We start from the raw sequence: 24,447 nt of genomic DNA on the forward strand, positions 1-24,447 counted from the left end.
TTAAGGAAGTGTCTGCTTGAGTTCTGTGAGCCATTATAGCAAATTATTGAACCTGAGGAGGGGCTCATGGGAACACTGATTTAACAACCAAGTTAGACAGAAGTGTGGCAATCTAGGGACCCACAATTTGCAACTGGTATCTGAAATGGGGTGAGTCTTGTGGAAGGAAATGAGCCCTTAACCTGGGGGATCTAATGCTAACTCTAGACAAACAGTGGCAGAATTACATTGAATTGCAGGATATCCACATACTGTAGGACACTGAGAATTGATCACTGTGGAAAAAAAGCCCTACATATCTGGTGTCAGAAGTATGGACTATAAGCAGAAGAAGAAACAGGACTTTTCTTTTTAGTATACAAGGATGCATCATACTGTGATAATCATAAGATGACAATAGAGAGAAGGCAAGACACCTAATAAGCCAAATCCCTGATTTTTGGGGGGAGGATTTTTTTTAATCTGAGTATAGTTGACACACAATATTACATTAGTTTCAAGTGTACAACTTAGTGATTTGACACGTTTATACACATGCTATTATGTTTACCACAAGTATAGCTACCATCATATTATTATTCCTGGAAACTGGTTAGGAAAAAAATGCTTGGTGTTTTAAGCGAATTCATTTAGACCCCAAAATATAAAAATAAATTACTGAATGGGGATCCACCGCAGTGCTAAAGTAACTGAAAGCCTCTCACATGGTACTAGTTACTGGCAAATCTAAGCTTTAAGAAATTACTGAGAATCTAAAGTTAGGAGAAGTTCCCAAGTATCTAAAAAGATAGAGAGTGAACTCCCCAAACTATAAACAAGTGATCTTGAGATGAAATAATAACAAAATGTTATTTGTGAGCACTGGAAAAAGAATCTCTGATCCTGGGATCCAATACGGGTTCACAAAAAGGGGGTTCAACTGATGAACCTCACATTTTAATAGGGCAGGGAATGTGACAGACACATCCTATCTTTATTTTAACAAAGGCATTTATCAAAATTTTTCACAATCACCTTGTGCACAAGGTATAAGAAGAAGGATTTGTAGCAAACACAAAGAGTAGTGAATAATAATCAATGTCTCCTTAGATGTAGACCTTCAGTGTAAGTCACAAGACTCTGACGTTATCTCTGGTCTGTCCCATATTTCTATCAAGGACTTAGCTAGATCTGTAGTGTATGCTAACCAAGCTTGCCAGAAAGCCTGTATCTGGGAAGGAGGGTCACTGTTCTGGGAGACTAAGATTGGCAAAGGGTTTAAATGCCTGATATTGTTAGTTAATTCTTACAAGATTACACAGAATATGGGTAAGAGCAAAATCCACATTTGGACATAAAAGGGAACAAAATACTTGCAATCTAGACTAAAACTACTCACATAGCATTGTCCAAGAGCTGTTAGTTTACTCTAAACTCAGAGTTATTATGTCCTGGCTATCAAAACAGACCAAACCACAGACAGGGTTCTGCATAAGTCCAACTAATTTTCATTTCCATTCACTCTAACAGATATTTATTGAGTACCTACTACATGTCAGGTGTGATGTAGGGCCCAGAGACACAAGGAGAAGACATGGCATCTGCTATCAGAGAAAGAGAGACACTAAACAGATAATTAGCAGTGAAAGAAATCTAGCAAGGGGAGAACCTACCAGGTGCAGAGATAGGAAAGAGGGAGACATTCTGTCTGCATGCGGGACAGTGAAGGTAGGTGGTATCCAATGTGGGGCAGCAGCCTCTCTGAGTGCTACTTAAACCCTGGAGCATCTTCACAGGAGAGCTCCAGGATGCTGAAGGATGGGGAGTCTCAAAGTGATGTCTCAGGAAGGTAGGCTTGAGGAAATGGAGGATGCTCAGCCTAAAGAAAGATGACAGAAATGATACCAAATCCTCCAAGGGAAATGATCTTTGCCATATTATGGCTGTATCCCTAGTATCTAGCATACTGCCTGGTTCACAGTTGTCAAAATTAAGGGGATACGTGGATGGATACACAAATGAATGAATGATGAAATATTTAAGCAATGCACTTACTCAAGTACCTCTCTGAGTGGAAACTAAGATCCAATAACAATGTTGCAAATAGACTAAGGGCCAAGTTTAAGTCTGCAAATTATTTTGTATCATCTGTATACCCTTTCTTTCTTTCTTTCTTTCTTTAATTTACCACTTTTTTTTTTTTTTTGAGAGAAAGAGAGTGCACACAAGCAAGTGGTAGAGGGGGACAGAATCTTAAGCAGGCTCCACAGCCAGCACAGAGCCTGCCGCAGGTCTCCATCCCACAACCCTGAGATCACGATCTGAGCTGAAACCAAGAGTCAGACGTTGAACTGACTGAGTCACCCAGGGGCCCTGAATTTACCAACATTTTTATTTTTATTTATTTTTTATCTTTTGAAAAAAATTTTTTAATGTTTATTTATTTTTGAGAGAGAGAGACACAGCGTGAGTGGGGGAGGAGCAGAGAGAGAGGGAGACACAGAATCCGAAGCAGGCTCCAGGCTCTGAGCTGTGAGCACAGAGCCCAACGCTGGGCTCAAACCCACAAACCGTGAGAGATCATGACCTGAGCCGAAGTTGGACACTCAACCAACTGAGCCACCCAGGCACCCCACCGACATTTTTTTTTTAATTTTTTTTAACGTTTATTTATTTTTTTGAGACAGAGAGAGACAGAGCATGAACAGGGGAGGGTCAGAGAGAGGGAGACACAGAATCTGAAACAGGCTCCAGGCTCTGAGCTGTCAGCACAGAGCCCGACACGGGGCTCGAACCCATGGACCGCGAGATCATGACCTGAGCCGAAGTCGGACGCTTAACCGACTGAGCCACCCAGGCGCCCCCCCCACCGACATTTTTAAAACAGACGATTTTATATAAAAATTTCCAGCTTCTCTTGAAGTACTACATGGCCGCATGGAAACACGTTGCCTATTCAGAGGGCACAAGTACGCACAATTTACCACAATACGAAACAACAACTGCTATGAGACAGGCCTCAGCTCAAAAACAAAGAAGTAATATTTAAAACTAGAACTGGTGTTGGGACACCCAGAAATGTCCATGCAGGAACATGATAAACAGCACACCTGAAATACCACCTAAGAACAGTCTCTAGGGTTCCATGTCACCCCGAACAGACTCCATTATAGCACACATCAGTTTTTTAAAACTCTTTTACTATATTCCTCAAATATTTTAAGCATTTTTTCATACACTGTAAAACATTAATTTCTTTTCCTCATAGTATCCATCTCACTTAGCACACAGTGAATTAATTCTAAATGAAAGTTTACCAAATGAGCACATAAACGCCCCTTAAGTTGAAAGTTGAAAAGATCATCTTTCCCAGTCAACAGTAAGAATCTCTAATTTTATTTCATTTAGCCTTCATTTCTCACTTAAAGCTAAACTGGCCAATAGGATTTTTTTTTTTTTCCAGAAAAAGTCTGAACAGCCATGTAGGACTGCTCGAAAGCCTTCCAGACTTTGGCAAATATGAATGCTAATACCCCTCCTCTGTCTGAGCTCCTCTGCCTCCTTGTAAAACTGTTCCGAAAGGTGGGGCCATGATGAGCTCACAGCAATCAAAGAGCACCCGTCCCCAGAAAAGGTTACAGGGTCACACAGTTTGGCACCAAGAAGTCACGGAAGGAGGGGTGGGAAGGGGAGAAGAAAGCCATGGGCCGCACTTCCTTCTCCTCACACCTGCATACCCTGGAGCTCTAGACAAACAAAGCCCCTTACTCTTGATTTTGTTCTTTGGAAAATACTTCTGGTTTAAGAAAACAAAAACAGGCTGTATCTTCTGGAAGAGACTTCTGCTAGGAAATATACTAGGGTCTTTCCTCCAGGGGACCCCAACTCCACATCAATCAAACAGCTCCATCTCAACAAACTAGCAGAGGTCTGGAGCCTCCAGAAGAGGTCATGGCTCACGTCTGGTTTGGGGCCCAAAACCTGGAGTTTTCGTGGTGTACAGCTGAAGCAAGATTTAAGAGGGCTGCCCATCTACTTCATACCTAGGGACAATGTGACTGATTAGTCACCACCAATGGTCCCTCTCAGGGGGTCAAAACATTGTGATTATTACTGCATCCCTGCTGCCAATCATGGTAAAAGCATTCACCTTGTCTGTGGCAGCTAAGCATTGCCACTTGGCATCTGGTACTCCAGGGTCCCATCACCCCCACTGAAATCAGAAAGCCTACCTCACCGGCAGCATCTCCCACACCACACTTGGCCTACAGAAAAGAGTCCACGCAGAGCTTCCCAAAGTTGTCGGTGCTCCCCTGCTAATATATTTCTCAATGCCTCAGTGAAGGGAAAATCATCTGGCCCTCTCAGGAAATGTAGTAGAGTGGTGGGAGGAAGGTGTGGGCAGGCAGCATGTGATAAGTGCATTGCAACATCCTTATCTCAATGAGCTTTGGGATTCCTTTTTGTATATTACACCAGCAATATTTGGCATCTCAACCTCATGAAACATATGCTCCCACTGAGTCCCAGTGGTTCACAGGATTCTGAATCCCCTGGCATGCTAGCTACAATTGCTGATTCCCTTATCCCATCCCAAGATATTCTAAGTCAGTAAATCTGAAATGGGGCCCAGAAATCTGTCCCAAGAAACCCAGTGATTCAAAACAGGTGATACTCAAAACAATGAGAGTCATGCATCACAAAGCTTAAAGGAAGGCTACATATGTTTGCCACACTTACCAGGAGAATCCAGTTTACATTTTTTTCCAATAAGAGCTACAAACTAGGAGAAAGAAAAAATTACATTTACCCCTTTACAATCTGTTTCTGCTATCCAATAATGGGTTCTCCAACACTTGCCTTGTGAGTTCCCACAGCCCAATACTGAACATACGGTATATTCTCCTATCTTCCTCTATTCCCATCCATTTTTCTTCTTCCCCTTCTCCTGCCATCCTCCCAGCTCTCAAATGTTTGTAAGTGGTTTCCATAGTCTCCTTAGATCATTCAACCAATAAATAACAACATCTGTTTTTTCTCGTTTTCCTCCAAGGCGAATCCCTTTGGCCCTTAATCATTCTGGTTGCTCTTCTTCTGCATTCCCTCTAGTATCAAGAATAAATCAGCAAATCATCATCACTTAATGCATCAAAGAACCAAAGGATGTGATTCACAAGCACCAATGCAAACAACAGTGCAAAGGGGAGATTGGTGCTCTGAGACAAAAATAAAATTCATGGTTTTGGTTTGTGCTCAAGGAAGCCATAGGGAGGGAACAGGGGAGGAGGGGCTTGTCAGGAGGAGCCCACACCCCATGCAAGGGGAAGTTATTGTCACCATTGTCTCATAAGTGCTCAGAGTAGCAATAGTATCAAAGAAAGGGTGGGAAAATTGAGGAAAGGAAGATCAGTGACCATATCTAGAAGGCAGCAGGTCCCAGAAGAAAATCTTCATAAAGAGAGTCAGCAAATAATAAAAATTAAAAGATCAACACCAAATATCATATAAGTACAGTTATAACTATAATGGGGTTGTCAATTTTTAGCAAATTTGTTTTCTTTTACTTTTTTTTTTTTATTTTAGAGAGAGAGAGAGATCATGAGCGGGGGTGTGGAGCAGAGGAAGAGAGAGAGAAAGAATCTTGAGCTGGCTTCATGCTCATCGAGCAGCCTAATGCAGAGCTCAATCCCAGGACCTTCGGATCATGACCGGAGCCAAAATCAAGAGTTGGACACTCTATCGACTGAGCCACCCAGGCGCTCCTGCAAATTTGTTTTCTTTTAAAGGTATGTGTTTGGTAAAGTTCCTGGGTGCAGTGCAGTTCTGACAGTGACTACCCGGAGTTTATGTAAGGACAAAGTGCTGCTTCGGACTCCACTCACTTCAGACACCAGCTGCAAGTTCAATGGTTCCCAGGCCACCTGCACTGCTGACCAACTGACCACAAATTAGGGGATTCCCACGATTCTCTCAGGTTAGGAATTTGCAGGAATGCCTCACAGAATTTAAGAAAGTGTTAAGCTTACGACTGCAGTTTTATTATAAAGCATACAAATCAAAATCAATCAAAAGAAAAGATCCATGGAGTAGATCTGGGAGGGTCCTAAACACAAACCATCCATGCCTTCAGGACACATCACCCTCTCAGCACAATGATGTATGATTACCAATCGAGGAAACTCAACCAAGCTTCTACGTCAAGTTTTTAATTTGGGTTTCTGGGCACCTGGGTGGCTCAGTCGGTTAAGTGTCCATCTCTTGATTTCAGTTCAGGCCATGATCTCACAGTTTGTGAGATCAAGCCCCACATCTCTGCTGACATGCAGAACCTGCTTGGGATCCTCTCTCTCCCTCTCTCTCTGCCTCTCCTCTGCTCACTCTCTCCCTCAAAATAAATAAATAAACTTAAAAAAAATTAAGTGGGGTTTTATTACTTAGGCTGATTGATTCAATCCTTCATCATGTGACTGAACTCAATCTTCAGCTCCCCTTTCCCTTCCCAGAGGTTGGAAGGTAGGGCTGGTATGTGGCTCAAAGTCCCGTCTCTCTAATCATATGCTTGGTCTTCCCAGCAGAGCCAGCCGACGTTCTGAAACTATCTGGAGGCCCATCATGAGTTACCTCTTGCTTAACATAAACTGAAGTGTGGTCTCAGGCCCACCATGAACAACAGAGACACTCTCATCACTCGGGAAATTCCAAGGGTTTAGAAGCTCCCAGGAACCTGGGATAAAGACCAGACAAATTCTTTATTCTGTAATACTTGGGGACAGAAAGTCACAGCCATCATAGTTCCCTTGAGAAAGTATTTTCAGGGCCTTATAATCTATTTGATCCAACCAGAAATAATATTTCATGTCTACCTCATTGGCTGGAAAAAACATGGCCATTCTTTATAGACTGTAGGCCACAGGCATGGCTGAGCTTTTGTCCCCTGACAGTAGGGTATGGAGACAACCCTGTGTAATTCTGTGGTTTGCCTCAGAAGGTACAGCTGCTGTGTCCGGTCTTCAAATCTATAGCAAGCATCCAGCAATCAGCACACATCAATATGCCACGCAAGAGGAGAATGGTGGGTCGCAAAGCGCTGTAGATCCTCACTCTCTACAGAGTCACAGTCACAGCAGGTGACAACAGGGAGCCACAATTGCCCCTCTCAGAATCAAAATTGCCCATTAACTGCCCAGTAAGCAGGACCCACTGCAACCATCTGTATGTGCCTCTACTTTTCTCTTTGACAGAGGAAGACAAAAGGTAAATAAACCAAGAAATAAGTCAAGCAGACTTTTTCATCTATATATAAAGGTGTAGCCCTACCTAAATATTAACCTGAAAAAGTCAAGCATTCACATAAATTATTAATTAACTCATTCTTTTAACAGTAATTTATGAAGCCCTGACTTTGTATGACAAGCACTGTTCCAGGTGCTAAAGATATACCTCATGGAGTTTACACAGTATGAGAGAAGATAAAAACCAATAATAAATCCATGTTGTCAGATAGCAACGAGGGCTACTAAGGCAAGGAAGGTACAGAGTGAGAGAGTAAGGATGAAATATGGAGGAGAGTCTGCCATTTTGGATTGGGGAACCAGGGAAAGTGCAAAGGATGAAGTGACATTTGAACAGGGACTGAAAGTGGTGAGAGAGCAAGAGGGCACAGGTCTGGGGAAAGCAATTCAGAAAATGCAAAGGCAGCAGCAGCAGGTTTGGCCTGTAAAGGGCATAAGAACTCTAGAATGAGTTGCAGATTGATAGACTAGATGGTAGAGGTCAGGGGTCAGATCAACAGGGGCTCATAGAACAGAAACCATTTCTTATCATTTGGAAAAGTAACAGGGGCGCCTGGGTGGCGCAGTCGGTTAAGTGTCCGACTTCAGCCAGGTCACGATCTCGCAGTCCGTGAGTTCGAGCCCCGCGTCGGGCTCTGGGCTCATGGCTCAGAGCCTGGAGCCTGTTTCCGATTCTGTGTCTCCCTCTCTCTCTGCCCCTCCCCCGTTCATGCTCTGTCTCTCTCTGTCCCAAAAATAAATAAACGTTGAAAAAAAAAATTAAAAAAAAAAAAAAAAAAAAGAAAAGTAACAGAGCCATTACTCTCACATGGCCAAGCATTCCTTACCCTGCCCCATCCTTTTAAGTGGGATAACTATGTATTCAAAGTTAAGAAAAACATCGTAGGCCTAGGTGGTTCAGTTGGTTAAGCATCCCACTCATGATTTTGCGTCAGGTCATGATCCCAGGGTCCTGGGATTGAGCCCCATGTCAGGACCCTGCTTGGGATTCATTCTCTCTCTCTCTCTCTCTCTCTCTCTCTCTCTCTCTCAAATAAAAAAAAAAGAAATTAAAGAAAATTTTAAGGAAAACATGAATGTAGCTCCGAAGGAAGATAGAAAAGACATTTATTGATTTAAAAAAAAAAAAAGTGTTTCCAAGCCCCCATTGAGAGATTCACCTACAAAAACCCTCATAATTCAAAAATATATTCCTCTCATTTTCCATCCTTCTTACACTGCCAGACTGTAGTCTAAAGCTTATCTTACATCTAAAGTATATGCTAGCAGGCAACAATCTTAACCCCCTCCTCTTGGGGTTTCTAAGATAAACCTTAGTTGGCATGAAATTTTCAGAGGCCATTTTTTCATTTTTCTCTATAAAATCTCTATCGCATCCAATCATATTTTTCCTTGGCTATATTCATCACTGAACATCCTAGACAATCTAGTCAAACAATCTCCATTTGTCCATTTATCATAGACTCAGAACACAAACTTATGAGTTTTGCTGCAATAGACAGACTATCTCAAAATGAATTCCAAAGAGGGCAAATCAAAAGAAACAGAACCAAAATGAACACTCCACCATTTCTTTCAGTTTTGGGGCACAGAGGCTAGAGCTGATTTTCATGGTTGGCGTATCATCTGTGACTAAAAGATGCAAACTGCTGCAAAAAAAAAAAAAAAAAAAACCCTCTCCAGATCCAAGCATTAAAATGTTGCAAATCCTTACAGCTGCACATATTAAGATATTCTATTTTTTAACTCTGACATTTTAAACCACCCACTTTCACTCTTACGGTTTATATCATCATCAGAAGTCTTCAATAAAATAAAACTTTATAGCAAACTGGTAGAACACTATGATCTAATAGCCTAAACATGGAGAGAGAATCAAGAGTTTAAGGTCCTTTAATTTGCCTTCATTTCCCCATCTTTAACCTGAAAACCATTGGATCTTCCTTGTTGAAGGAAGCTTCTCCTTCCTTCCTGATGGAGAATGGCACTGCTAGCAATCCAGCAGGAGCTTCTTCTCAAGAGGAAAGAGGTAGAAAGGAAATAAAATTAAAAAGCTAAGCACCTTTTAAATCAATCAGGGCCATATTTCAAGGTGGAGGTTATGGGCATCATGGGTTTTGGTTCTGTGTCAATTAAGTGTCTACCAAGTGACTGAACGTGGTTAATGTCCTGATTCCAGAGTTAAAAACAGGTCATGGCCAGTGGAGGATAAAGAAGCAAAATAAAAAAGGTTACTGCTGCAGATTAAGTTTTCACAGATGTTTTGATTCTGCTCTACAAGGGTCCAAAAATATTCCTGTGTGCCCTTGGAAATGATCTTACGAAAAGACCGATGTAAGGTTTGACTAGAAACAGAAACTCATTAGAATTCTAAATTCACTTCAGGGAACACAGATGACCGTTTGTATCAGTTAAAGTTTGACTGCAGAAGCGGAACCACAGGGAAGGATACAGCAGAAGGGATTTACTGTAGAGATTTGACCTTTCACAATTGTGGAAGCTGGCTAAATAGCCTATGCAAGGCTGCCACTTCTGTCCGTAACAGACGTCAAAAGCCAGCAGGGCAGGCAGGGCAGGCATTCAGGAGGGAGGAAGGAGGGACTTGAAGTAGGGGAAAGGGAGACAGAGTTGGAAGCCACGAAGATGAACTACAAGGTACCTCTGCTTCTCACCGCCTCGAAGGCTCCAACTTTAATGATGTGAGTGGCTTGCAAACAGGCTGGCACTCTTCCCTACAGAGCTGCACTCGCACTTGCACCATGATACGAAGTAGCTAGAGCACCATGATCTGGAAAGTTCTGGAAGCACCAGGGACCTAGCCACTGTCACACAGCAGCAGTGGGTTAGCCGCCCTGTCTGTGATAACCCACAAGACTCTCTTGACAGGAGCCTTCTGACTGGGATAGGCAGTCTCACTTTCACTTTCCATATCTGGAAGAAATTTGTGTACAACTATAACCTAGCGCAATACAGAGAAGGAATTTCCAAGAAACAAAGTTCCAGTTTCATTAAATTGACATAGTACAAAGCCACCCTATCTTGGTAAACTGCCTTCATTTTCCTTTATACCCTGTCCTGCAAACTGGTAAAAGTAGACCCTCTAAAAATCCATTTCCTCACTCAAAATTCAGCTCATTTCTTATTTGAGAAAAACTGTGATTAATATCTTTCTATACATGCAAGTACCTTTATAGAAACAAGCATTACACATCTTTACTTATTAATTAACATATTTATTTATTGTTTATTCTTAAGGTAATTTCCAGCTCTCAGTGTGTACAAGGTTCATTCAATGAATCAAAGGTAATAATTTAATAGAAACTAGGTTTGAGTTTTGGACTGAGAAAGACCCTCTGAAGAGGATGAAAAGAGGCTACAGAATGGGAGGAAATATGTGCCAACCACATGGCTGACAAAGGACTTGTACCTACGATATATGAAGAGATCTCAAAATTCAACAACAACAAAAAAATCCACTTAGGAAATGGGTGAAAGACATGAAGAGACATTTTTCAAAAGAGGATATACAGAGGGCAAATAAGCACGTGAAAGTATATTTAACACCGAGAGCCATTAGGGAAATGCAAATTAAAATCACAATGAGATTATCACTGTACATCTATCAGAATGGCTACAATAAAAAAACAATGATAATGTCAAAAGCTGATGAGGAGGCAAAGTAAACTGGATTACTCATACACAGTATGACAAGGTCTGGAAAACAGTCTACCAGTTTCTTAAAAAACTAAATATGCAACCACCATATGACCCAGCAATTGCAATCCTGGTCATTTATCCCAAAGAAATAAAACTTATGTTCACATACAAATGTGTAAATGAATGTTTATAGCAGTTTTATTTGTGAAACAGCCAAAAACTGGAAACAATCCAGATGTCCTTCGACAGGTGAATAAGTAAACAGTGCTACATCTATACAATGGAATAGTACTCAGCAACAGAAGAAATTAACTACTGATATGCAACAATCTGAATAAACTCCAGAGAATTATGCTAAGTGCAAAAAAAAAGGCCAACCTCAACAAGTTACATACTAAATGATTCCACAAATAGCATTCTCAAAATGACAAAATTATAGAGATGGAGAACAAATTAGTAGTGATTATAAAGTAGGGTGGGGTGTTATGAATTAGGGGGTTATTATGAATTAGGTGTTTATAACTATGATAAAGAAGCAGGAAGGATCCTTGTGATGAAACTGTTCTGTATCTTGACTAGTGGTAATGTTAGAAATTTGCATGTGACAAAACTGCATAGAATTAAATACACACTCAACAAAAATAAAAATAAAAAAGAGTATATGTAACTTGGTAAAAAGTAAATAAGAGCTGTGGATTGTATCAATATCAGTTTGCTGGTTGTGATATTATACTATAATTATGCAATACCTTAACCCTAGAGGAAAATGGATAAATGGTATAAGAGATCTCTGTATTATTAGTTACAGCTGGGGAATGTACAATTATCTCAACATGAAAAGGTGTTTTTTTTTTTGTTTTTTTTTTTGTTTTTTTTTTTTTCAACGTTTATTTATTTTTGGGACAGAGAGAGACAGAGCATGAATGGGGGAGGGGCAGAGAGAGAGGGAGACACAGAATCGGAAACAGGCTCCAGGCTCTGAGCCATCAGCCCAGAGCCCGACATGGGGCTCGAACTCACGGACCGCGAGATCGTGACCTGGCTGAAGTCGGACGCTTAACCGACTGCGCCACCCAGGCGCCCTGAAAAGGTTTTTTTTTTTTAATTAATTTATTTATTTTTGAGAGACAGAGACAGAGCACGAGCAGGGGAGGGGCATAGAGAGAGAGGGAGACACAGAATCCAAAGCAGGCTCCAGGCTCTGAGCTGTCAGCACAGAGCCTGATGCGGGGTTCAAACTCACAAGCCATGAGATCATGACCTGAGCCAAAGTTGGACACTTAAATGACTGAGCCACCCAGGCGCCCCTCAAAATTAAAGGTTTTGTTTTGTTTTGTTTTGTTTGTTTTTAAGGCAAAGACACTATAAGAAAATGAAACCACAGGCCAACTTTCAATATAAAAACAGACGGGAAAGTCTTAAACAAAATACTAGCAAACTGAATTCAACAGCACATTAAAAGGAACATGCACCATAACCAAGTGGGTTTTATCACTAGGATGCAAGAATAGTTCAACATGCAAAATTCAACTAATGTTATTTACCACATTAACAAAACGGAGGCTAAATTACATGATCGTGTCTATAAATGCAAGAAAAACATCTCACAAAATTCAACACCCTTTTATGGTAAAAATTCCCAAAAACTAGGTTTAGAAAGAATTTACCTGAATATAATAAAGGTCATATATAAAAAGTCCACAATTAACATCATACTCAACAGTGAAAAACTGAAAGGTTTTTCTCTAAGATCAAGAGCAAGACAAGGATGTCCACTCCTGCATTTCTATTTAGGACTCTACCCAGAGCAATTAGACAAGAAAAAGAAATAAAAGGCATTTACATTTGGAAAAAAAAAAAGTAAAACTATGTTTGCAGATGACACAATCCTTTGCATTAAAGAGCCCTAAAGATTCCCCCCAAAATAAAAAACTGTTAGAATACTCAAAGTCAGTAAAGTTGCAAGACACAAGTGAACGTACAAAAATCAGCTGCATTTCTATCAACTATATTTCAGTTAAAAAAGTCAGCTGCATTTCTGTATAATTATGAACTATCCAAAATTAAGAAAGCAATTCCATTTATAATAGCATCGAAAAGAATAAAATAGCACTAAAAATAGAGATGAAAAACTTGTATAATTAAAACCCTAAGTCACTAATGAAAGAAATTAAAGACACAAATAAACAGAAAGACGTCTCATGTTTACAGATCAGAAGACTTAATACTGTTAAAAAGTCCATACTACTCAAAGCCATCTATAGTCAATGTATTCCAATGTATTCCATACATTCCAATGTAGTCCATAGTCAGTGTATTCTATAGCCAATGTATTCCAATGTATTCCAATAATATCCTAGTGGCTTTTTTTACTGAAATAGAAAAAAAAATTCATTTGTAACTGCACAAGACCTCAAATACACAAGACAATTTTGAGAAAGAACAAAGCTTGGAAGCATCACACTTCCTAATTTCAAACTATATTACAAAGCTACAGTAATTAAAACAGTTTAGTACTGGCATTAAAAGAAACATACTAGGGGCGCCTGGGTGGCTCAGTCGGTTAAGCGTCCGACTTCAGCTCAGGTCACGATCACGGTCCGTGAGTTCGAGCCCCGAGTCGGGCTCTGGGCTGATGGCTCAGAGCCTGGAGCCTGCTTCCGATTCTGTGTCTCCCTCTCTCTCTGCCCCTCCCCCATTCGTGCTCTGTCTCTCTCAGTCTCAAAAATAAATAAACATTAAAAAAAAATTAAAAACAAAAAAAAGAAACATACTAACCAATGGAAAAGAATAGAGAGGCCAGAAATTAATCTACACATATATGGTCAAAGGATCTTCAACATAAAGGCCAAGTATACACAATGGGGAAAGGATAGTCCCTCCAACAAATGGTCCTGGGAAAACTGGGTATCTGCATACAAAAGAATAAGCCTCGACCTTTATCTTACATCATAGACAAAATTCAACTTGAAATGTATTAAAAATTTTTTTTTTTTTTAATATTTTTTTTTTCAACGTTTATTTTTATTTTTGGGACAGAGAGAGACAGAGCATGAACGGGGGAGGGGCAGAGAGAGAGGGAGACACAGAATCGGAAACAGGCTCCAGGCTCCGAGCCATCAGCCCAGAGCCTGACGCAGGGCTCGAACTCACGGACCGCGAGATCGTGACCTGGCTGAAGTCGGACGCTTAACCGACTGCGCCACCCAGGCGCCCCTAAAAATTTTAATATAAGACCTGAAACTGTAAAACTCCCAGAAGAAAAACAGGGGCAAAACTTCATGATGTTAAGGCTTAGCAATGATTTTTTAAATATGACACCAACAGTAAAGGCAATGAAAAGAAATTAGGTAACTGGGACTATCAAACTAAAAAACCTCTGCACAGCAAAGGAAGCTATCAACAGAGTAGAAAGGCAACCCACAGAACAGGAGAAAATATTTGCAAACCATGTATCTAATATATTATTAATATCCCAAATACATAAGAAACTCATACAACTCAAGGTAAAACAAAACAAAACAAATGAACAAATAATCCGATGAAAAAAAATGGGCAAAGGGCTTGAAAAGACATTTCCCCAAAAAAGACTCAGCCATAAAAAAGAATGAAATCTTGCCATTTGTGAAAACATGGATGGACCTAGAAGGTATTATCCTAAGTGAAATATGTCAAGCAAAGAAAGATGAATACCATGATTTCATTTACAAGCGAAATTTAAAAAAGAAAACAATCAAACAAACAAAAGAGAACAAAATAGAAACAGACTCACAGATACAGGAAACAAATGATTGATTACCAGAGGGGGGCTGGCTTGATTGGGGTTGGGGGGCAGGTAAAATAGGTGGAGGGGATTAAGAAGTACAAACTTCCAGTTATAAAATAAATATGTCATGGAGATCTCATGTACAGCCTAGGGAATCTAGCCAATCATATTGTAATAAATTTGTATAGTGACAGATGATAACTAGACTTATACTGAGGATCATTTTATAATGTATAAAAAACATCACATCACTACTAATAGGACATTGCATGTCAATTATACTTTAAAAACAAGATATACAAATGGCCAACAAGTCCATGAAAAGATGCTTCACACCAGTAATCATGAGGGAAATGCAAATCAAAACCACAATGAGTTATCACCTAACTCACACCAATTAATTAGGTTGGATTTTATGAAGAAAAAAAAAGATGACAAATGTTAGCAAGGATGTAGAGTAACTGGAACCACTGTACATTACTGGTGGGAATGTAAAAGGTGTAGTTCCTATGGAGAACAGTATACAGGTTCCTCAAAAAGTTAAAAATACACTTATCTTAGAATCCAGCAATCCTACCCCTGGTTATAAATCCAAAAGAATTAAAATCATGATCTTGAGATAGATGCACTCCCAAGTTCACTGCAGCATTATTCATAAAAACTAAGGTATGGACACAATCTGGCTGGCCATCATCAGATGAATGGATTAAAAAAAAAAGTGGTATAGGGGCACCTGGGTGGCTCAGTTAGTTAAGCGTCTGACTTCGGCTTAGGGCATGATCTCTTGGGTACGAACCCCGCGTGGGCTCTGTGCTGACAGCTCAGAGCCTGGGTCCTGCTTCAGATTCTGTGCCTCCCTCTCTCTCTGACCCTCCTCCACTCACACTCTGTCTCTCACTCTCAAAAGAATAAACATTAAAAAAAAATTTTTTTTTTCGTTTATTTATTTTTGAGACAGAGAGAGACAGAGCATGAACAGGGGAGGGGCAGAGAGAGAGGGAGACACAGAATCAGAAGCAGGCTCCAGGCTCCGAGCCATCAGCCCAGAGCCCGATGCAGGGCTCGAACTCCCGGACCGTGAGATCGTGACCTGAGCCGAAGTCGGACGCACAACCAACTGAGCCACCCAGGCGTCCCTAAAAAAATTTTTTTAATTGTATATACATGCAATGAAGTATTATTCAGCCTTTAAAAAGAAGGAAATCTTGTCATATGCAACAACATGGCTGGACCTGGAGGACATTATGCTAAGTAAAATAAGCCAGTCACAGGACAAATACTGCATGATTATACTTATATAAGGTATCTAAAATAGTCAAAATCACGGAAATACAGAGAATAGAATTATGGCTACCAAGGGCAGGGGGAATGGAGCCCTGGAGTGTTGCTGTTCAGCAGGTCTATAGTTCAGTTATGCAAGAGAAATGAGTGCCAGAGATCTGTTGTAAATCATTGTGCCTATAGTTAATAATATTTTATCAAGCTCTTAAAAATTGTACATGGCAAATCTTATATTATGACTTCTTACAATAAAAATAAAAAATCGTTTTGAATTCTCAAAGATTTTTATTCAAACATTCCTACCTTAAGATATAATTAAGATAGTTTGTATGTATATTTAACAAGCCACTTTATTTTCACCAACTACCTAAAATAAAAATCATAAAAACATAATCTGTGTAAAGTGCTTAGGCCAATATTTGGTTCACACTGAATAGTTAATAAATGCGATTCTCTGTCCTTGCTTGCAACAATCTTTAGAGTTGGGTGGGTCTAACATCATCGATGCCAGCTCTTATACGTGCCCCTCTTTAAGCTATTGCAGAAGATGCAGTATGGAGAAAGCTTCTAGGTCCTATTTAAATCCACACCTGTGAGCACAGAAAGATGAACTTTCTCTTCGAAGAGACATCTACCCCTTTCCAATTAGTGCTGTGTTGCTTTCTAGATTTGCAACTCAACCTTCTCAAAAACAAAAACAAAATAGATGCAATATACAAAGAACAATGGCATTAGACACCAATCTGCATTTTGTGACCAAAGAGTACACAGTGAGGATTTGACCCTGGCCCTCCCAACTCTCCTTTCCCTAACCTTGTTCCCCCAAACCCTTGCTACCATTCCTCTTCATCAATGGCCTTGCTTCATTGTCTACTTCCTTCCCCCACTCCTCTCTTTTCTGTCCTTGCCATTTCCTGCATGAATGAAAAAAACATTTTAGAAAGTCAAGAAGTGAAAACATCTTCCCCACTCTCCACCAAGTGGGCACAGGCTTTTGGCCCTGACCTTTTAAAATGGAAAATGCTCAAATCAAGACGGTCTCCAAGGCTGTTACAAGCCCAGCACATCTCATGCTGTGAGCTTTCACACCTTAAATTAACCACCAACCCTCATTGTAATAGATGAAAAAGCAGGTCAATCTAGAAAGTAAACATATATATTTGTGCCATCTAAGGAGATTTTAAGAAACATTTAGAAAACTGAAAGTACTGAGCAACTCACTGACGTTATCTTTCAGCGGAACACCAAAACCGTTTCCTAAGCGGACAAATGTTTATAAAATATTCTCTCCAGATTCAAATGTGCAATTTCCTCACTCTCTTTAAAACACTGAACTTTCGGGGCGCCTGGGTGGCGCAGTCGGTTAAGCGTCCGACTTCAGCCAGGTCACGATCTCGCGGTCTGTGAGTTCGAGCCCCGCGTCAGGCTCTGGGCGGATGGCTCAGAGCCTGGAGCCTGTTTCCGATTCTGTGTCTCCCTCTCTCTCTGCCCCTCCCCCGTTCATGCTCTGTCTCTCTCTGTCCCAAAAATAAATAAATGTTGAAAAAAAAAATTAAAAAAAAAAAAAACACTGAACTTTCAATGGAAAAATTAAGTCAAAAGCCCATGAATTACTGCCAACTGCTATGGTTTCCTTTTCTAAGTCATCTGAGCCACCTGTCAAGAGACCTTGGCCTCCTGGCCAGAGGCAGGCTTTTCAAGCTGTCTATCCCGTCTCGGATGACGACTACCATAAAGACGGGTTCATATTACACCCACTGGAAAAGGCTTAAAACACTGATGATACCGAACCAATATTATTTCAAGTTTTTGTCCGACACACTGTTAAGCTTAAACACTGAGCCAAATTATAAGGGGTTGAGTCAAGCTCATGGTGTAGGAGATAGTACTCATACAAAGCCCTCCTCCCCATCCATCTGAAGCAAGCCCTCTTTTAAATTCAAGAAAATACTCCACCCTACAAAAACCTGGCGTTCTCTCGGCTCCCTTTACACTTTATTCACACCAGAAATGCTGAATCATGACTCTGAGGTTGTGAAACGAAAACTATTTCGACTGGGACACCAGGATCCCCAGAGGATCCCACGCTTCTGCATTCCTTTGCTTTGCATCTTTTAAAATCTAAATCCCGAGCCCTTCCGCAGACCAGCAGATTGGAAAGGCTTGGAGAGCAACCAAAGGCTGCAGGTCGGGGGAGAGCCTCTGCTCCCTCCTCTGCGCCTCCCCAAAACCCAAGCAGCCCTGGCAGCTCACAGTTCTCGCCTCTTCTCCGAACGCGACCCCAAAGGGACTGATCCTCTGTCTCCATCAGCGAAGCTGCCCAACAGCCTCTGAGAAATTCCCAACTTGGAAGCATTCCCACCACAGCCCCCCAGTCCGGAACTCGCTGGGCCCGCACCGTCTCACTTGACCACTGTCCGGCAGGGGTGGGGTGCGGGAGCAGCTCTACCAGCCCCGCGCCAAGTCCTTGCCCGACAGACCACCCCGCTGAGAGCACAGACTCTTGAGAAACTCGATCCCAACTCCCAGCCCGCGCCTCCCGAACCGCCCCGGGAGCCCGGAGAAGCGGGGCCTGGGACCGCGGAGCAGAGTGGCGTGGACGGGAGGACAGGAGGGAGGCGTGGAGGGGAAGGCGCCGCAAGAAAAGGAGCGCCCCCCACGCGGGTCCCGCAACTTCGCCCAGCTCGGGCTGGGGGGTGAGGAGAAACTGCGGCGGCTGTAGGCGCGAGGTGAGGGACTCACTTGAAGGTGAGGACGCAGAGCGGTCGGTAGGACTTGTGGCTGGTGTTCTCGGCCATGCCCTTGCCCCAGAAGTCGTTGGTGAAGATGCCCCAGCGGAGGGGGGCGCCGGGCCGCACGTCGGGGTTGTTCACGATCGCCCACACGTCGTCGTGCACGAACTCGCCCTGCAGGGAGCGGCCGTAGCACAGGCAGCTCGCCCCGGCCAGCAGCGCCGCGGCCCCGGCCGGCCCGAGTCCGCAGCCCCGCCGCCGGGAGGGCGCGCGGTCCCCGCCGCCGCCGCCGCCTCGGGCACAGCCTGTCACTACCATCGCGCCGCCGCCGCCACCACCGCTGCCCTGGCCGCTCCTGGGCGTCTGGCATCCTCCCCGGCCGGGGCCCCGGCGGCGCGCCGCGGCTGCCCGGAGGTGGGCTCGGGCATGGTGCGGCGGCAGCTGGACCCGCCGCTGGCGCCCCGCGCTCCGCCGCCGCCTGCGCCGCCGAGTTGGCCCAGCTGCAAATAAACAGCAGTCCCCCCGCCTCCCCCGGCCATCGCCACCTCCTCCGCCCCACTGCGCATGCCCCGCTCGCTCTCGCCTCCACCCGCCCCCCCTCCATCCCCGGACTAGAGCCGCCCCCCCACCCCCGTACCCCCCACCCCCGCCCGGCTCGTCTCCACACTCAGCCCCGGGCGCCCGCGTCCCCGGCCGCGAGAGTTCGCACGCAGGTGGAGCGGGGTCGCGGCGCTAGGGCGCCCGAGAGGCGGAGAAGGGGCACCGGGGTCCTGCCTGGCGCTCCGGGCCGCCCCCCAAGCATGCACCCTCACCCCCCCCCCACCAACGAGGTTGGGGAGGGCCTCGTCTGCGGGCACCCCCGGGCCCAGGGCCAGGGCAGGCTTAGCAGGTGCGCACCCCGAAACCCCCCCACCCCGCGCTCCGAGAGAGGGAAAAGTGGCCGCCGCCTCCCGGCAAGTTCCCGGCTTTCAGCACCCCGGACAACAGCGGCGGCGGCGCCCGGAGACACGCTCTCCTGCCCGGCGCCCGCGCTCGCCTCCCGCCGCCCTGTCCGCGCCTCCTCCCCGGGCCCTTCTGTCCCCCACCTGCCTGCGCCCCGCGCCTGCAGCCTCCGCGTGGAGGAGGCCGTGGGGGAGACGGAGCTGCCCGAAGCACCTTCCCGAAACCAAGAGAAAGGGTCTCCTGGCCGAAACCAAGAGAAAGGCTTCCTGCTCGCCCCGCGCAGTCTGTTCAGGGGCGCCAAGGGCTGTTTTCTCTTTGCCGCCCGCCAGTTGCTCAGCTCGCACTTAGGAAAAGTCCCAGGTTCGACTTGGGGTTTGCGTCTGGGGGCTAAGTTGGTTTGTGAAACATTTCTCCTCGTTTTATTTCTTACTGAAACTCTTAAGACGATCCAGGAGATGCAGAGCATATTACTTTTTCTTCCCACCTAAGTGGATCACTTGGGTCTGATTATTTCCTGGGCTGTGGGTGTGTTTGAACTTTTCCTGATAAGTCAGTACCACTTGAAAAACAAGAAACGTGGGGGAAAAAATTAAAACGTTAAGACCTCTGGCTTTGACCCCCAATCTCCCTGTTTTTTTGAAAAGTTGTTTTCTTTAAAAAAAAAAATATACTAATTATAATACGTAAATAAATTAGGTATCCCACAATGATGATTCCTAGAATTTCTCCAGGTTTGAAAAATCTGTTAACTCTTTGAGGCCCATCATTAACTTCCATTTCTGTATGTTATTGAAATTACCTGGAATTTGACACATCCAAAGAGGAAAACTTAAAATACAAAATTTGCCAAATATACCCAGCCTCCAGAAATTCTTAAAAGTTTCATTGATCTTAAAAAAAAAAAAGTAAAATAGAAGGCATAAATTGTTCTTATACTAACTGAGCATTTGCATGACTCTTTACTACACCAATTTATTATTTTTTTAATTTTAAGATGCGTCTGAGCAGTTGAAAATTCAGCGAATTAAGACAAACATATTCCAAGTCAAGATTCATTTCATCCATTTCACTTTGCTTTTTGGTGACTTGAAAATTAGTGACTGCAAAATGAAATTGAGAAACCCAAGCATTGATGTTTTTATCCTTAAGTCAAAATTTTTTGACATCTGAGAGCTTCAATAGCCAGACCTCACATTCACCTGAATCTACGGTCTCCAGCAGAGAACCCACCACAGCCATCTCCTCTTTGCCTGCCCATCAATTTAATAGAAATACTTTAAGAGGATACTTTGTGGTACAATGTGTTAAATACTAGGCTGGATAAGGAAAGTTGTTCAAAGTGTGCCTGTGTGGAATGTGTGTGTAAGATCAACACCATAAGGTCTAACTTTCTAAGTTAACAGCTGACTAGTTGCCTTTGCTGAAATGCCTTTGCTGAAATTATATAGCCAATGTATCAATCCTTACCTATAATTAATAGAAGCTTTCTTTAGACAATGTCTTAATCCCAAAGAATGACCAATAATAGATTTTTAGAGAGAGCTGACCTTTTCTCCCTCACACCACCCTTAAATTCCCTTGTAGGAATACAGCCCTGTCCATCCCCTTCTTCTCTAAGTTGTTTTCCTTTTTAGATGAAAAGAGCTATCAGAGTTCCATGACAATGGAGAGAAATGGAGAAGGACCAGAGCTGGATTCCAAAAAGGCAATGGAGAAGAGATAAAGGAAACCTCTAAGTGGGATTCCAGCTTTCTGAGCCTAGTTTCCTTAAGTTTTCCTCTACATTCAATGGTATCTCTACTCTATTTATTTTGGATGATAAATTTGGGATTAATTCACTTTAAAATACCGAGACACCTCAAAAGTCTTCTCAAGCACAAACCAGAAAGTAAATACTTTTTAAAACCAAATAGTTCCTCTGCTGCCCCATCACGTCCTAATTCAATATTGTTTTGTGTTACAGGAAAACAGTGTGAAAGTGGTGGTGATGTCAGAGAAAGGTTTACATTAATATGCCAGTCCATCATCCTCTGCTCCTCTCTTAAGGTGTAAAGCACTCATCTTGGCTAATAAAGGGGCCCAAAGGAAATGAGATTAAATTCTAGTTACTTAGTCACTGATTATTTTACTCAGAGCAATACTACCTTCTAAGACACCTTTTGTCCACTCAGTGCAATTTAAAACATAACTTATTACAGAAGTGCCTCTCTGAGACTCATACTGATTAAGTCACTCATGTAAATTAAAGTGGACTGAAGTCCTTAAAAAAATTAGGACAAACTAAAAATAAATCAAGGACAAGTAGGTATTTTAATAAAACACATTTCAAATTACTGCCCACTGTGCTTTTTCAGCCTAATATACACCCCGTTCAGGTACACCCTATATAAAGGGACAAATGCAATGTTACAAAAGCATAAATTCAGAAAAAGTTGATAATGTAATTTATATTAAAAATAATTTTTTGTGGTCTAATTAAACTATTACCTGTTCCTGAAGAAAATCCCGAAAAATAGAAAAAAAAAAGAGCAAGAAAATTACATATACTTACCCCACCACCCCCTGGGCCTAAGGTAGGACAGGCAACATGCACTTTAAGAAGCTGGCCAGCACCAGGGAGGACACATGTGGACAGTCTGGGGTGCCATGTGGTCTGAGGGGTGGCTGTGCCCAGACTTGGCCCAGGCTGGTAGCAGCAAATGGTGGCAGCAGAAATAGCAGCCCCTGGAGAGAGAAGGGGCTCCTCAGGGAGGTAAACTGGCCTCCACTCCCATCCCCGGAATGTATCTCTGTGAATTCTGCCCAGAATTAAAATGAAAGAATATCAAAAATTATCTGTGATCTTGTATTTGCTGTCTCTCAGGCAATAAACTTTGTCAGCAAATTGCTAGAAGATAAAAGCATGCATATGTACATTGAAATAAAGCATATCAAGTACTCACTAGACTTCTTCAAAGAGTTCAGAATCTCCGGTTTTGAAAACTGCTGCACCATCACAAAGCAAATACCCAGTCTTAGAAACAGACATTACATTTTAAGATTAGTGTATTCAACAGAAAAAAAGTATTTTCATATGAATGAAATTTTAATTACATATATTTTGGTTTTACACTTTAATTATATACAAATGAAAAAGGCACTCTTAGTTTCTTGTACAACCTCCACAATGTATAGGATATGTCAGGAAAAAAACCCCACTAAAATGCTGTATCAATTTACATTTAAAATTAAATTCAGGCTTACAACAAACTGATTTGTATGAAGAGTTAAAACTTTTTTAGATAAATTATCCCATCAGATTCATCAGCTCTAGACACACTATGACTTATATTTTGAAATAATTTCTCAGAAATTTATCCTAATGTTGTCACAACCTATAAATACTCCTAACAGTTCTAGTAACAGTTGGATCAACAGAAAGATCCTTCTCAAAATTAAAAAGTATCAAAACAAAATCCTGATTCATAGCATTTACTGAATTTCATGGTGTAAAGATTCTTAGTATGGTCAATTTCATGCTACCCAAGGAACATGTGACATCACTGAATGAATGCAGACGTCATTCAGTGGCATAGAAGTCTAACATTCTACATAATTCTCACCAGACAGATACAGTAGATATGAATACAATCAGGAGCATAGTAACAGTAAAATATAATAATTAGAAAATGATGAGTTTTGAACATTTATCTTTGTTTTTAATCTAATTTATATAATTATATGTTTATAGAACACAATTTTTTATAACAGCTGTGTTTAACAACCAACTTAACAAAACTCCTAAATACCTAACAACCAGTTTTTGTGAATGGATATGAGTTGACTCTGGCACACTCTCAGATGAAATAAGAAAATTATTAGCATCGTAATTTGGAATTTGAGTGACCAGTATGGGCAGAGGCAAAGGGATCACTATACTTGTATAGTGAAGAATTAGCCTTACCTGAAGAGAGGCCTGGCCTTTGCCTGGGCTACTGGGAGATAATCTTTAGGCCCCTGGAATTTCCTGACTGACAGGAGTATCTTTGTTTTGCCTAGGGCTTTGGCCACAGTACAGTCTAACAATGTAGTTTATGGCAGGAACTTTGGGTCGCACGATATCAGCTCTGATTTCTGGGGATTTTAGCCTGACCTCTGGGAGAGGCTGACAACTAAAGTCAGTCATGCAGGCAGTATGTGATGAGCCCCAATAAAAACTCTGGACACCAAGGGCCCAGGTGAGTTTTGCTGGCTGACAATACTCTGGGCATATTATCACACATTAATGCCAGGACAGAGACATGTCCTTGACTTCATGGAGAGAAGACAATGGCCATTTTGTGTTTGGTACTTCTCCTGGACTCTGCCCTGGGCACTTCTTTCCTTGGCTGATTTTCATCTATATCCTTTTTCTGTAATAATCCTTAACTGTGAGTATAACAGTTTTCAGTGAATTCATTAAATCGTTCCAGAAGATTATCAACACAGGGTGGTTTGGCGAACCCCCTAAACTTGCAATTAGTGTCAGACGTGGGGTCATTCTTATGAAGACTGTGTCTAAATGCTCCTTAATACTATTTTTCTGCTTTTAAATTTTTCTGTAATACAAAATTTTTTTGTCTTAACTGGATAGCTATCCTCCAAGAAGAATGGAAGAAACAATAGGCATCCTCAAAGCTATTATATTAAACTTCCTTCTTTTTCCCTATTTAAAGTCTTCGGGAAAGGCTACAAAAGTAAAACAAAACTAAGCTAAAATGAAGAAAGGAAGGAAGGAAGGAAGGAAGGAAGGAAGGAAGGAAGGAAGGATGGAAGGGAG

At 42.2% G+C, this 24,447-nt stretch overlaps 1 protein-coding gene across 1 annotated transcript in view; it reads right to left on the bottom strand.

Moving 5' to 3' along the window:
• The window catches only part of TMTC1 (transmembrane O-mannosyltransferase targeting cadherins 1), a 275,547-nt gene extending 256,522 nt beyond the window's left edge, over positions 1–19,025 (bottom strand). Inside the window, exon 1 of the mRNA XM_030322084.1 lies at positions 18,718–19,025. Within this exon, the coding sequence (XP_030177944.1) occupies positions 18,718–19,025 (308 nt within the window). The remainder of the gene's footprint in view (positions 1–18,717) is intronic.
• Positions 19,026–24,447: the final 5,422 nt, after the last annotated feature.

This window comes from Lynx canadensis, chromosome B4 (assembly GCF_007474595.2).
Source record: "Lynx canadensis isolate LIC74 chromosome B4, mLynCan4.pri.v2, whole genome shotgun sequence".
Classification (NCBI taxonomy): Eukaryota; Metazoa; Chordata; class Mammalia; order Carnivora; family Felidae; genus Lynx; species Lynx canadensis.